The sequence below is a fragment of the Myxocyprinus asiaticus genome, chromosome 29 (assembly GCF_019703515.2).
Source record: "Myxocyprinus asiaticus isolate MX2 ecotype Aquarium Trade chromosome 29, UBuf_Myxa_2, whole genome shotgun sequence".
Lineage (NCBI taxonomy): Eukaryota > Metazoa > Chordata > Actinopteri > Cypriniformes > Catostomidae > Myxocyprinus > Myxocyprinus asiaticus.
The window spans coordinates 28,632,657-28,647,383 of record NC_059372.1 but is presented as its reverse complement, the minus strand read 5'-3'; the positions used below and the strand labels follow the sequence as shown (position 1 = coordinate 28,647,383).

The 14,727-nt window shown below is 38.6% G+C and overlaps 1 protein-coding gene across 1 annotated transcript in view; it reads left to right on the top strand.

Moving 5' to 3' along the window:
- The window catches only part of LOC127420391 (solute carrier family 17 member 9-like), a 26,094-nt gene extending 11,367 nt beyond the window's left edge, over window positions 1-14,727 (top strand). The window contains exons 7-13 of the mRNA XM_051662658.1: window positions 8,686-8,782; window positions 11,188-11,275; window positions 11,564-11,598; window positions 12,767-12,882; window positions 13,006-13,061; window positions 14,117-14,146; window positions 14,260-14,727. Coding sequence (XP_051518618.1) covers window positions 8,686-8,782; window positions 11,188-11,275; window positions 11,564-11,598; window positions 12,767-12,882; window positions 13,006-13,061; window positions 14,117-14,146; window positions 14,260-14,438 — 601 coding nt within the window. The 3' untranslated portion in view covers window positions 14,439-14,727. The remainder of the gene's footprint in view (window positions 1-8,685; window positions 8,783-11,187; window positions 11,276-11,563; window positions 11,599-12,766; window positions 12,883-13,005; window positions 13,062-14,116; window positions 14,147-14,259) is intronic.

Below are 14,727 nucleotides of genomic sequence, written 5' to 3'. Positions count from 1 at the left end.
ATCACTGAAATATAAATCATGGTTTGAGGTGAACGTGTTTTTTGTATTATTTTATGTTTTATTCACAGATGTATAGGCTGCAGAGTTGTGGTCACAATGAACTGCGCTGTGGAAATAAAGTGAACTGAACTCAAAGCACCTCCTGAGCTGAGATGTGAGATAATTTACAGCACTTATAGATGATACTCTTCTTGCAAAAAAATAAATAAAATAGGAAGACAGAAACAAAGAAAGAGCGAGAACCTTTTACATGCGCGTGTTCCACGAGACTGCATGCCTCCGTATCAGTGTATCAGTCATCTGTTCTTAATAATATAATAAAGTGTTTCTTCGAGCGCGTGTCTGTGTGCTGCGGGGAAAATTATTTGTAATATTAATTTGATAATAATACTAATAATGTTATACATTAATGGCCGATCACTCCGACCATTGTCGATCCCCGAGATCATCGTCTGTCGGCACAACCCTAATGTGCATTTCTCTCTATAAATTAACAAAATGTTCAGACAGTCTCCTTGCTGGTTTTTCCGAAATATTCAGAATCATTACCGCTGTTGCCGGTGTCGCTGCGGCTCACTTTGTGCGTGAGCTTGTAAAGTTTATATTTTAAAGGCTCATTATTACGGTTTAGTATTTCTCTGTAATGTAGAACAGTGTTAGAATGTTATAAGTAACATTGCTTTCTCAGCCCTGGATTTTCTGATGCCCCCCAAAATATATATAAGTCATTAAATTAATATCATAAACGTGCGACTAGTCGACTAATGGCTTAAATTAATGCCTACTAGTCGACTAGGAAAATCTTTGGTCGGTGGCAGCCCTAATCTGTTCTGTTATCTCCAGTTGTCTTACAAGCTAATCGGTTAGCCTATTAGCTTAGCACACTACTAGCTTCTCCTCCTTCACTTTCATTAAATTTCTCCTCACTGTCACCACCTAGTGATACGGCGGTATGATTTAATTCAAAAGAACGTTTAATTTGCGGTATATTTAATTATTTTACAAACTTTTCATTTTTAAAATCTTTGTGGTTATGGTTAGGTTTAGAGTTATGGATAGTTGTAGGTGTATGGTTGCTGCGGTACTCCAAATAAACAACAATGAGTGTATGAATGTGGCATCCAACTGTTCCAAGACTTCAGGATTTCACTGGTTATTTGGAGGGGGCGTAACATGTAGTGGGCGTGCCTTGTTGTGGGCATGTCTTGTAGTAGTCTTGCAGGATGCAGACTAGGGTTGCCATGGTGTACAGTGTTACCGGTTTTACTCGGTACAAGGGGCAACACCGGTGTGAAATTTTATACTGGTGGAAACATTATGAACGGAACTTCTAATATCAATACGGAATGATACTGATTCGGAATGACACAAGAAATGCTGTTAGACACACAGACACGTGCTTGAAGAAACACACTTTATTATATTATTAAGAACAGATGACAGAAAAGTCGTCTATGCGCATGTCTGATGCGCTGTTTGTTCGGAGGCGTGCAGTCTCGTGGAACACGCGTATGTAAAGGGTTCTCACTCTTTCTTTGTTTCAGTCTTCTGAAAAAAATTCAAGAATAGTATCGCAAGTTCAGTTCGCGTTATTTCCACAGAGCAGTTTGTTGTGAGCGCAACTCTGCAGGATCAATTTATATATACAGTAGCCTATACATCTGTGATTAAATCATAAAATAATACACAAACACGTTCACCTCGAACCATGATTTATATTGCAGTGATTATTATCATCATTATAATTATTATGTTTACATGTATAATTGTTTTTAGATCTTAACATGATTTAGTAATTTTCTGCTGGTAAATGGAAAGGTGGTTATGTTTTTTTTTTTTTTTTACCACTTCGTTATTTTAATTGTTTTTTTGTTTCATTTGAAGTGCAATTTGAATTTAGAAATGTCTTTTGGTTTGAGATTTTTATTTTAATTAAATGATTTTAATTTTCAATGCAAAATCACTAAAGCAAGAATATTCACCGATCCCTCAGCTGGGGGTTGACTGTAATTGGATATCAGTCAATCAATCAATCAATCAATCAATCAATCATATTATTTTTTTTATTTATTTTATAAAAATATTGTGAAAAATATTGTGACCAGTAGAGAATGCACAGATGAAGTAGGTTTGTTTCCAAAGAGATGTTGCCCTTCACAACTGTTGAAAAGCCTTCTTTCAGAAAGTTGAACACCACGGAGGTCACGTGATGCCATGGCAAGGAGCAGACGTGTGAGCGACGAGCTCTGTGCACTTTGCTAAATTTTTAATTATTCTCATGTTATAATCTGGTGAATTTTAATACACCCAGTTACACATTTGCTCTTTGATGCAAAACATGGCAAAGAAATCAAAATCCTCAGGCTCTGGAGACATTAAAAGACACTTACGTGCTCAGGATGAAAGCCCTGACAGGCCTACAGACTGGGGACTCGATTTGGATGGCACGGCGGGAGAGATGATCCAGCGTCAGTTGTCCAACATGTCGGTGATGTTGACGAAGATTCTTGCTAACTTGGAGGATCTCGCTGTAATACGTCAATCGATTACAGCGACGGAAATAAAATTCTCTGAGCTAGTTACAAGAGTGACTGATGTTGAGAAACGAATCGATTTTTTTGGAATCTTCGGAGAGGGAATTAACTGCTAATCTGCCCATGACCAAAGTTGATTTGGAACATCTCCTTGAAAAGCTTGAAGATCTTGAGAATAGAAGCCGAAGGAATAATGTTCGAATTGTTGGAATTCCTGAGCATGAGGAGGGCAGAAATATGGTGAAATTCCTAGACTGGTTTTTCCCGAGTCTGCTCGACATAACAGGCAACAAGCTGGAAATCGAGCGAGCTCACAGAGACCCAGCTCACAGATTTGCTGAGGGAGACAGGCCCCGATCAATTCTGGCCAGATTTCTGAGCTCATCCGATAAAGATCTTGTGTTGCGCCAGGAGAGGAGCAAAGGGAAGCTTTCTTGGAAGAACCATAATATTTTCTTGTTCCCAGACTTTGCGAGTTCGATGAGAGAAACGCGATCGGTTCAAGGAATGCAAGAAACTCTTACATCAGAAAAACATCTCGTTTGCTTTGATTTTTCCCGGCCAAACTGAGAATAGAAACCAAGGTCGGTCACAAAGTATTTACATGTCCCAATCAGGCAATGTTTTTATAGAATCAATGTCTGAGTAAACCATTGGATGTTTCTCATGTGAGTGGGTCGACTCGCTGTACTTTCTCTTGAGGAAGCTGGGCGATATTTGGTTTTTTTTGCGTTGGCTCCACCGTGCGGCTAGAGCTTGTTTTGTGAATAACACTTTCCCTTAAAGAAACTTTTGCATTGATGAAAAATTACTTTTGCATTGAAGTTCCCTGCCAGTTTGAGAGTGGACACTACGGATGACCGCAAAATATCTACATGCTCACACAAAGGATGTCTTTTATAAAGTTGACGGTTTGTGTAAGTCATGGTATATACTTTTATGCGGCCTCCGAGTGAATTGACTCGACCATCCGGGGAACTGGGATGCCGGTTTTGTTTCGTTTTGTATTGGTTCTACCTAGTGGCTGGAGCTTGTTCTATTGAATAACATTCCTTTGGAACAGCTGTGGATTAATCTGTTCATTCTTCGTGCTTATTCCTCCTGCTGGCTGTAGTTTGTTTTTAGTTTTTTTACGGGACATTGGAATGATTATGTCATCCGCTGAACTCATAACAGCTGGCTCACTGAACATTTGTCTGTCTGTCCGAGGAATCTGAATGGTTTATATCGGCTGGAATTTGTTTTGTGGAAGATCACATCTTTGAGACAGTTCTGTGAATGAATCTACACATTCTTTGTGTTCATTCTTCCTATTGACTGGGTTTATTTTACAAAGTATTTTCTGTTATGTAATTTTGCCTCACAAATTTGTGAGGCAAAATTGAGCAATCCGATGGCAAGTTGTCGTGGGGGCTCGTGGGCGTTCATGGACCTTTTGAGTTTAAAGGGATTGACGCCGGTTGGCGCTTTCGTTCGCGGGGTTAATGCGCACGTTTTTCTTTTTTCTGTTTGTTTTGTTCGGGGGGAAGTTCAGGGTTTGATTGTTTCACTAATGGGGAATGTGGTCTTTATAATTTTGTTTTTGACACAATTTATTTTTTCTACTATATCAAAATGTCAAATGTTAATATGAGTGGATTGTCTCTCTCCACATGGAATGTAAATGGGTTGGGGCACCCCATAAAAAGAAGGAAGGTTATTACTTTTCTTAAACGTAAGAAATATGATATAGTGTTTCTTCAAGAAACGCATCTTTCCCCGCAGGAAGCTGAAAAAATTGGGAAGATATGGGGTGGACATGTTTTTTTTTTAGTGCTGGCTCAAGTAAGAGCAAGGGAGTCATTATATTGGTAAATAAACATCTACAATTCAAATGTCTCAAACAGACTAAAGATAAATTAGGAAGAGTCATTATTGTGTTAGCTGAAATTCAAGGGCAAAGGTTGATTTTGGCTAATATTTACGCACCTAACGCTGATGATCAGGGCTTTTTTATAGATCTTGAAGGAATGTTGCAAGCCGCTGGCACCCCTCATGATATAATATTGGGAGGAGACTTTAATCTTTTGATGGACTCACAGTGAAGCAAAAGTGCGTAAGCCCCCTAGAGCAACATTGATGCTTCACAGGATGTGTAAAAATCTTGGTCTTACGGATATTTGGAGACTTTTGAACCCATCTGGTAGGGACTATAAATTTTTTTCATCAGTCCATAAGATTTAATCTAGAATAGATTATTTATTTATTTTTTTATATCCAAATCCCTCATTTCATCTGTTGTTGATTGCTCAATTGGAAATATCTTAGTCTCAGATCACGCCCTGGTGAACTTAGAGATGTTGCCACATACAGAGAAAAAGAAATCATATAGTTTGTGCCTTAATGTGTCCCTTTTGCAAAATCCTGATTTCCAACAAATGTTAAAGGCTGAAATCAATGTTTATATGGAGACCAACTGGTCCTCAGTATCCTCTGTGGGCGTGGCTTGGGAGGCACTTAAGGCGGTTCTTAGGGGTCGGATCATACAGTATGCCTCATTCACCAAAAAATCCAAAGCACGAGAACTTGTGGAGTTGGAAGGAAATATTAAAAGTGCAGAGGCAGAGCTGAAGCGCCTTATGTCAGCTGATGGCCTCAGAGAATTGACCCAATTGAAATATAGATATAATACTATTTTGTCGCGGAAAGTGGAGTTTTGGTTATTCAGGGCAAGACAGTCATACTTTGAGTCAAGTGACAAAGCAGGGAAGCTTTTGGCTAGATATATAAAGCAGAGAGAGTATCTTTCTATCATTCCCTCAGTGAAATCTGCTGGTGGTGAAATTTTTACCTCAGCCATTGATATTAATAATGCCTTTAAAGAATTCTATATTGATGTTTATAGTTCCACGTCTTCGTCTACTGATGAAGATATTAGAAACTTTGTGGAACCATTAGATCTTCCTAAACTGACGATTGAGCAAAAAAACACTCTTGATTCAGAGATAACCTTGGAGGAGCTTGACGAGGTAATTAAGGCCCTACCTACTGGCAAGGCTCCGGGGCCAGATGGTTTTGCCGCTGAATTTTTTAGATCCTATGCTACAGAACTGACTCCACTTTTGTTAGAAGTTTATACTGAATCATTAAAGAATGGAAAGCTTCCTCCAACCATGACACAAGCCCAGGTCAGTCTGATTCTTAAAAAGGACAAAGATCCAAGCGAGTATAAAAGTTACCATCCAAGCTCCCTGATCCAACTAGATGTAAAAATATTGTCAAAAATTTTGGCTAACCGATTAAGTAAAGTTATGACATCTCTTATACATAGATCAGGTGGTGTTTATTCGGGGCCGTAACTCTTCTGATAACATTAGGCGTTTCATCAATATCATGTGGTCAGTGGCGAATGATCAGACTCCGGTCGCTGCCATCTCACTTGACGCCGAAAAGGCGTTTGATATGGTAGAATGGGATTATCTTTTTAAGATTTTGGAAATGTATGGGTTCGGGAGTACATTTATTGGTTGGATTAAGTTACTTTATATACACCCTGTAGCAGTGGTACAAACAAATGGATTAATTTCAAATTATTTTACTCTGGATAGGGGCACTCGGCAGGATTGCCCTCTTACCCCTTTATTGTTCTGTCTTGCCCTGGAACCATTAGCAGCCGCGTTAAGAAAGGAAGATGATTTTCCAAGGGTGGTGGTGGGAGGTGTGGCGCATAAGCTTATGCTTTACGCAGATGATATTTTATTATTTGTCTCTGAACCTACTAGATCTATGCCTTGCCTCCACAGAATTATTAATTCCTTTTCCAAGTTCTCAGGATACAAATTTAATTGGTCTAAATCCGAAGCTTTGGCGCTGACAGCATACTGTCCAGTAACGGCTTTTCAGCCGGGTGCCTTCCAATGGCCCAAACAGGGCATTAAGTATTTGGGGATTTTATTCCCAGCAAATTTGTCTGATTTAGTTGGTGTCAATTTTGACCCTTTAATAAAAAGATTTTCGAGCGATGTGGGCAGGTGGGCTTCATTACATTTATCGATGATTGGAAAGGTTAATGTTATTCAAATTAATTGTATTCCAAAATTTAACTACCTACTACAGTCCCTACCTGTAGATGTCCCCCTCTCTTATTTCAAGCAATTTGATAGCATAGCGAAGTCCTTCATTTGGAATAGTAAACGTCCCAGATTGCATTTTAATAAGTTACATAGGCCGATTGACAAAGGTGGGCTAGGCCTACCCAAGATTTTGTTTTATTACTATGCGTTCAGTCTCGGACATTTGGATCATTGGTCACTTCCACCTGAGAGATCCCCTCCCTGGTTTGTTATTGAACAGGCAGTTCTTGCCCCTATTTTGCCATTACAAACATCGCTATCAAACTAATTGGAAAAGTTAAGTTACACCCCGTTATTTCACATTTACACTTGGTATGGACTAAAGTGTCCAGATTGTTTAAATTGGACACTTATTTTAATATTGCCTCGAGCATATGGCAGAACCCAAGATTATGTATTGGCAAGTCCCCTTTCTGCTGGCCAGAGTGGATTGTGAGGGGGGTTGCTACACTTAGTGACCTATATGAAAGTGGAGTGTTGAGATTGTTTGAAAACTTGGTCCAACATTTTGGGATCCCCAGACCTCAGATTTATAGGTATTTACAATTGCGTCACCTGCTTTGTACTATTTTTGGGAGTAGCACACATCCCCCTAAGGAGGCGGATGCTTTTGGAGAGGTGATTGCGGCTTTTGGAAAAGGTCGTGAGGCATCAGTGTACTACTCCTTGTTAATTCAGAGTCTGGGGGATGGAGCTTTAACTTCTATTAAGAAATTATGGGAGAAAGATTTGAATTTGGTATTGGAGGATGGAGTGTGGACTAAGATTCTGAAAAATGTCAAGTCTGCATCTAGAGATGCAAGGGTTCGCCTTATGCAATTTAAGATTTTACAAAGATGTTATTGGACCCCCTCTAGATTATATAGGCTTGGTCTTAAAGACACACCCACCTGCTGGCGATGCCAATCAGAAGTTGGAGACCCAGCCCATGTTTTTTGGGGATGCGTTAAGATCCAAGATTTTTGGTTAAAGACATTTTGGGCGATGGGGAAGTTATAAATTCAGGTGACAAATATATAGAAAATTGGGTTCTGACTGGCGTGATGATTGGTAGACAAATTATTTTAAGGGGATGGAAGTCAGACGGAGTGCCAGTGGTGTGCAGAGATGGGGAGGGTGGCGGCTTATGAGAAGATGATGGATGGAAGGCTGGGGCTGGAGGACTTATTTTTCAGGAAGTGGGGCAGGTATTTGGCAGTTTTGGAGGACTCTAGGGGTAGGGATGAGGAGGGAGATGTTTATTTAACTATGTATGTTTATTATATATTTTATTTTTTATTTTATTGATTGTGTGTGTGTAGTATTTTATGTGACCACAGGGGTGTTCTTTGGGGTAGGGTGGGGTTGGTGTTTGGGGAGGGATGTTAATGAGTGTTAAAAGTTAAATGTTGATTCGGTGTGTATATGTTGTGTGTTTCTCTGTGTTTTCATCAATTAAAAATGTTAATTACAAAAAAAGTTGAACAACACAATTTTAATTGCACTTCATTTATTTTTATTTATTTTTTTTTTCAGTTTCATTTTAAATTGAGTTAAAATCAATAAAATATAAAGTTCAAAGTTTGAAATCAGGCTGCCTTGCATTATTGTGTAGGCTATTGCTTAACAAAAATTAGCCCATAGTACCACTTAGCATCCAACCAGCGGTAATACCGGAGTTAGTCGGTTTGAACGTGAACACCGCACCGGTGTGAAAATGATGATATTGTGGCAAGTCTAATGCAGACAGACCACTCTCGGCTGTGCTGTCTGCTTTCTTTGGTTTGACGAGGTGCGTTCCCTGTACAGCTGGAGCGCTGACTGTCCCCTACTGTCACATATTCATAAAAACATTATTATATGTGATACATCAAGCTTAAATTTCTCCAATGGTAGGAATATTCCTAATTACAGAATTTCCGAAGTGGTCGGGAGCATGATTAATTGCATACATTTTTATTGCGTTATTTTTTTATATAATTAATCACACCAAATTAACACATTAAATCGAAAGCTATAGTTGTTGTTAAACATTCTTGTATGTTTTTTCTGTTTTTCAGCGCTGTCATTATTACACATTTGTGCACTGCTAGCACATTCTTCACACTGCTGTCATGGCTGCCAACATTTTTCAAGGACACCTTCCCTGATGCCAAGGTATGCTGAACTGCTCTTTCAGACAGTATGTGAAAACATGTCACAATTAATAGAGATTTTTCATCCTTCTATGTGACAAACATAATTTCTACTATCAGTATTTTTGTCTTGTTTTCCAGTAAAATATCTAAACATCCTTAAAACAAGATACATTGGGTCGAAAAGCAAACTGACTTAAGATAGTAAAGCTAAAGTATGTAACTTTTTCAGTCTTAAAATATTTTCTTCTATCCCAGATTATTATGCAGAAATAACTATTAGTAAGCCATTCAATGGGTTCATTTTCTTAAAGGGGTCATGAAGTGCTTTTTTTGTTCAATAGTAAAATTGCACCAAAACAGTCATAATTTAGTAATAAACGATCATTTTTCACCCTGTTTTGGCCCTCTTTCTGAAACACTCGGCTTTGGCCTAAGCGCTTCCTTAAAACTTCAACATAAACACCCACTGTTATGATTGGCTAACATCATGCAGCCCCTCAGATTCAGCAAACTCAGTCAGAAGAGATTGAACCTCGACATTATAAAACAAAATTGCAGGGTTTACACGTAACACACATCCAACACAGTAACAAGGTGCATTGTTGGGTGGAAAGGAGGAAGCTGGGACCGGGTTGAACAATGCACGTAGACATTTATTGCTGCACTCTTCCGTGACACAATAAAACACAGCTTCACACTAACACGCAGACATCTCTGTCTGGGTGTGTGTCTCTCTCTCTCTCTCTCACATCCCTGGCTCCTCCTCATCTCTCTCTCCCACTGATTGGGGCAACTCGGCGCCAGGCTTGCATCCTTATGACCCGGCCGCGCCCCCCTCCTCGTCACAAACACGTTGCATCTGAATACATTAAACGGTTCATCTCAAGCACAACTGTTAACACTCAGTACCATAAACTATCAAACAGTCATGACATTTAAAATATTCATGAATGAAATGGTTTACTTACGTAAACACTTTTTAAGTGTTTTTAAGTGCCCCATCCTTCAATAACAGTTCCTTTTGCAAAGCTTGAATTGTATTTTGACTGTTCACAAGTAATCCATGCTGACATGAGCCGATAAAAAACAAACACATCATAGTCCAAAGCACAGTGAAATTACGCGCACACATACTGTAGGCCCACTAAGGCGCACATCACCGGAAACACACCGAAATGGTCAAAGACATCCATCGACAAAGACATCCAATGTTTATATACACCAACAATTAAAAATAATGCAGATGGGCGAATTAATGCATCCATAACAGAGGCAGCAGCTGAATGAGAGAATTTGCTTCTCCCTTTCAGAGTTGTAACTCAACACTGCATCTTTTAAAAGTGGTGAGATGCATGGCAGCGGTCAAAGAGTCTGATTAGTTCATGTTTATTTACAAAATAATTCAAAATAGTCCAGATGCGTCGCCTTTGTTATGTTAGGAATGTTTAGCCACACAAGGCCTGCCATATTGACTTGCACTGCGCGCCAGGGTGTGGTGCCAAGGGTTCGATGACGCATGTTGTGGGACATGTAAATAAAAATGAGCAATGTTTTGTGACATCACAAACAGACAGATTTCAAAACGAGGTGGTGGGTGGCTATAAATTTTCTTTTTAGACTGGGGAGGAAGTTGAGTTCTGAAATGTACAGTTTGTTTTTATAGTACAGTTAACTCATGGATGTCTAAATACAAAGGAAATTTTTATTCTCCATTGCATGACCCCTTTAAAAACTGTAAACACTGTCTCTGTGGTGCTATAAAATACCTGTTTGCTTTGAGCGACCCGCTAAGACCCGGCCCAACAACGTAACTCAATCAACGGTGTGAGTTGGGGGTGGGACTATCTCTTTGTTTGACCAACGGCAGATGGGGGCCATATTCAGAAAATATTGTTTATTTTTGCAATTCCATTCGGTGGAGCTAGTGTCGCAAAAATTACATAAAATTTAAGTCTTGTTTACAGAGAAATCTATCAAAATTAAGGTTCATGCTTAAAATTGTTTGGCATTAGGGTAGGAATAAACTCGTTTCCCCTTGATATTCCATTTGAGTTTATTTCCTTATTCTTGTTTCAGGCAGAAACCTTTTAACATTTTATTAGATTTCTCTGAAAACAATAATTATTTTATCATGTCATTTTGCTTTGAGTAATTGGAATTGGACAAATATACTGTGTAGGAATTTGTTTTTTTTTTTTGCTGCAATTAATATTTAATTTGGAGAGAGATCCTGTAAAGATGATTACAGATGATTAATAGATGATTTGAAATGTTTTTTTTTTTTTCAGCAGGGGGCTCTAAAAGAGCTTTTATATATTTTTTATATATAATATATATATATAATATTACACACTGTTGTTCATTGCCTATTCCTTTGTGTCTTATTCTGTGTGATTCTATGTGTACATGTGTGTGTTTCCCCAGGGTTGGGTGTTTAATGTGATCCCATGGTTTGTGGCCATCCCCTCTTCCCTGTTTAGTGGCTGCCTCTCTGACCATCTAATCAGTCAGGGTACGACACCAAACATACTACACAAATACATCAACTCTCTCAGATTAAAAGTCCATGGGCTCCTTTGCAGCCAATAGAAATGCAATAAAATATTCCCTGAATCTTTCTGTAGTGTCAGCACCTGTGGTTTTGTTATCATTGTTCTGTCATGACTTTGCACTTTCCCACTAATGTTACGAGCCTGTTTGAGTTTTATGATGTTGTAAATGTCAGGTCTACATGACTGTGTTTGTCTTATAAACTGTACAATGAGCTGGCAAGCTCACTCTCTCTCCTTGTCTCTTGAAGGTTTTGATACTGCATCTGTGAGAAAACTCATGCAGGTAAGCCTAAAATACTGTATAAATACAGTGTGTATTTTTGTAAAGGTGAGTGACTAGTTCAGGGACTTTCAAGGAAAGTCTAGGGTGGGTATTTGAAGAAATAGATTACATCTTTGTTTTAAAAAAAAAAAAAAAAACCTGAAATTAAAACTGGAGTCTTGTGGCTTTTAATCCATGTGTGTTAGCTTTGAGGTCAACTATACACCGATCAGCCACAACATTAAAACCACCTGCCTAATACTGTGTAGGTCCCCTTCGTGCTGGCAAAACAGTGCCAACCAGCATGCTATTCTTCTCACCACAATTGTACAGAGTGGTTATCTGAGTTACCGTAGACTTTGTCAGTTCGAACCAGTCTGGCCATTCTCCGTTGACCTCTCTCATCAACAAGGTGTTTCCATCCGCAGAACTGCCACTCACTGGATGTTTTTTGTTTTTGGCACCATTCAGAGTAAATTCTAGAGACTGTTGTGTGTGAAAATCCCAAGAGATCAGCAGTTACAGAAATACTCAAACCAGCCCGTCTGGCACCAACAATCATGCCACGTTTTAAATAAAAAATTTTCCCCATTCTGATGGTTGATGTGAACATTAACTGAAGCTCCTGACCCGTATCTGCATGATTTTATGCAGTGCACTGCTGCCAAAATGATTTGCTGATTATATAATCGCATGGATGATTGTTTGTGCCAGACGGGCTGGTTTGAGTATTCCTGTAACTGCTGATCTCCTGGGATTTTCACACAACAGTCTCTAGAATTTACTCCGAATGGTGCCAAAAAAATAAACATCCAGTGAGGGGCAGTTCTGTGGATGGAAACGCCTTGTTGATGAGGTCAACAGTGAATGTCCAGACTGGTTCGAACTGACAAAGTCTATTTTAACTCGGATAACCACTCTGGCGCCGTTTTTGTGGCACGAGGGGAACCTACACAATATTAGGCAGGTGGTTTTAATGTTGTGGCTGATCGGTGTGTGCTAGTATACTCCTAAAAGTTTACAATGAACCTTTAGAAGACACAAACACATTTAGAATTTACCAGTAGTCGTCCCTCTTCCAATCATTGATTACATGTTGTACTAAGGAGCATATTAAATATTTGTCCAATGAAATGCTCTTTAACAACCTCTCTTAAACTCTCCCCCGCTTTTTTCTTTTTCTTTTCAGTTTTTCTCTATGGGTGTGTCCAGTGTGTTTACTCTGTTTCTGTGTGGGACCACTACTTTCCCTACAGCTGTGGCTTTCGTGTCCGCTATTATGGGCCTCACCACATTCAGCCACTGGTAATGTGTAATAAAACATACAGTTCAACCCTCCAAAGGATATTTGTCATATGTCACATTCAGACTCATCCTATGTTTATACATGCATACATGTACAGTATATCTCTATCTTTCTCTCTCTAGTGGGGTTTCGGTGAACGTTCAAGATCTCGCTCCATCATGTGCAGGGGCTCTGTTTGGTTTGTGTCATTTTTTTTTTTCTTTGAGTGAATCTCTGATTGCATTCTGGAACCGTAATGATTACTAGGCACACGTATTGTAACACATTACACTTATCTAAGCATTAACTGCTGTATAAACATATAATACAGATTTGTACTTGTATTTAATGGCATATTTACTGAATGTTACCTGTGACATGTTGTAATCAAGTTTTTGTGTATCAAGTGTTGTCAGTGGGGCTGGGCATAAACAAACAAACAGATTTTTTGATTAATTGTTTTATTTTATTTATTTAGTCAATTCGATATCGATTCTCATAAGCCATGGATTGATCTTCTACTCTATGCGCAACCCTCCACTACATAGAGAGGAAATCACTTACATTTGCAACCAAATTTTACACAATGCGACAAATTGTATTTATTTGGCAGCTGGCTGGTAAATGTTTAGATTTCACTCACCAGTGATTGTGTAGTATAGTGATGAAGTATTCAGCAGTGAAATCCTTTCACTGCGTGTTGAGAGTAAAAGTTCTTCTGTGTAATGTGTTAATGTCCAAAGATGAGATACACATGACCCATTTGTCATTGAATAATGTCTCTTTTAAAACCCTTTCTGTTGTTTACAGTCAGTTGCTGATCAAAAACAACAAAATTCTAATCAGGCATAGCACAGATGAGATATAGCTGTTTGAGTCTCTCATTATTAATCGCTGTTTAAGGAGATGCTGCATTTCCTTAAAGATACAGTACCGGTACAGTAATGTAAATACCTGTAAATAGTACAAGTTATGCAATTAAACAATAAAAATGTAACGAAATATAATATCTGCAATATAATATCATATTTATTGATTAAATACATTGATTTGTTCATTTTTAAAAAGCTAAAATGTGACAAATGGATAATTAACAGCATTAGCTGGGAGAGAATTTTGTTCATATGTAAGCATATGTAAACAGTTATACCCATATCAAACTATATTGAATCTGAATCGAATTGGGAAATCTGTATCGATACTCAGCCCTAGTTGTCAGGATGTATAAAGTAATTTTTTGTCTGTTCCTCATAGGGGTAATGAATACCTGTGGAGCATTTACAGGTAAGAAGGTTACAAAATATATTTTAAAAGTTAAGTCAAAATCACAAATGTAAAACTGGATTTTCACTTTATTTATTTTTTTATTCAAGTTGATGTGTGTGTGTCCCTGTTAGGGGTCATCATGGTTTATTTCTCGGGGTATCTGATCGAGGCCACTGGTTCCTGGGCGTCAGTTTTTGGCATCATCACTGTAGTCAACCTGCTTGGTTTAGGAACATTTTTAACCTTCGCAGAAGCTCGCAGAGTGGACATCGATATAGCGAAGGGCCATTATCACAACATCCACATTTGAGACCAGAGAATACCGGAGCAGAGGAAAACCATGAGTCCTCAGACGAGCACCATCGTATGGATATAGCATATCATGTGCAGCAGGGACAGAAAGGAGAGGTTAATACGATAAGGTTATCTGCTTGATCTTTGTTTTTCTTTGCTTGGTTGGTTATGCCGATGGGAATATATGAAAGAATTTAAACAACTAATTCAGATTCTCTCTCTCTCTCTCTCTCTCTCTCTCTCTCGTGTGTGTGTGTATATGTATGTGTATATATATATATATAATGTATATGTATGTGTGTATA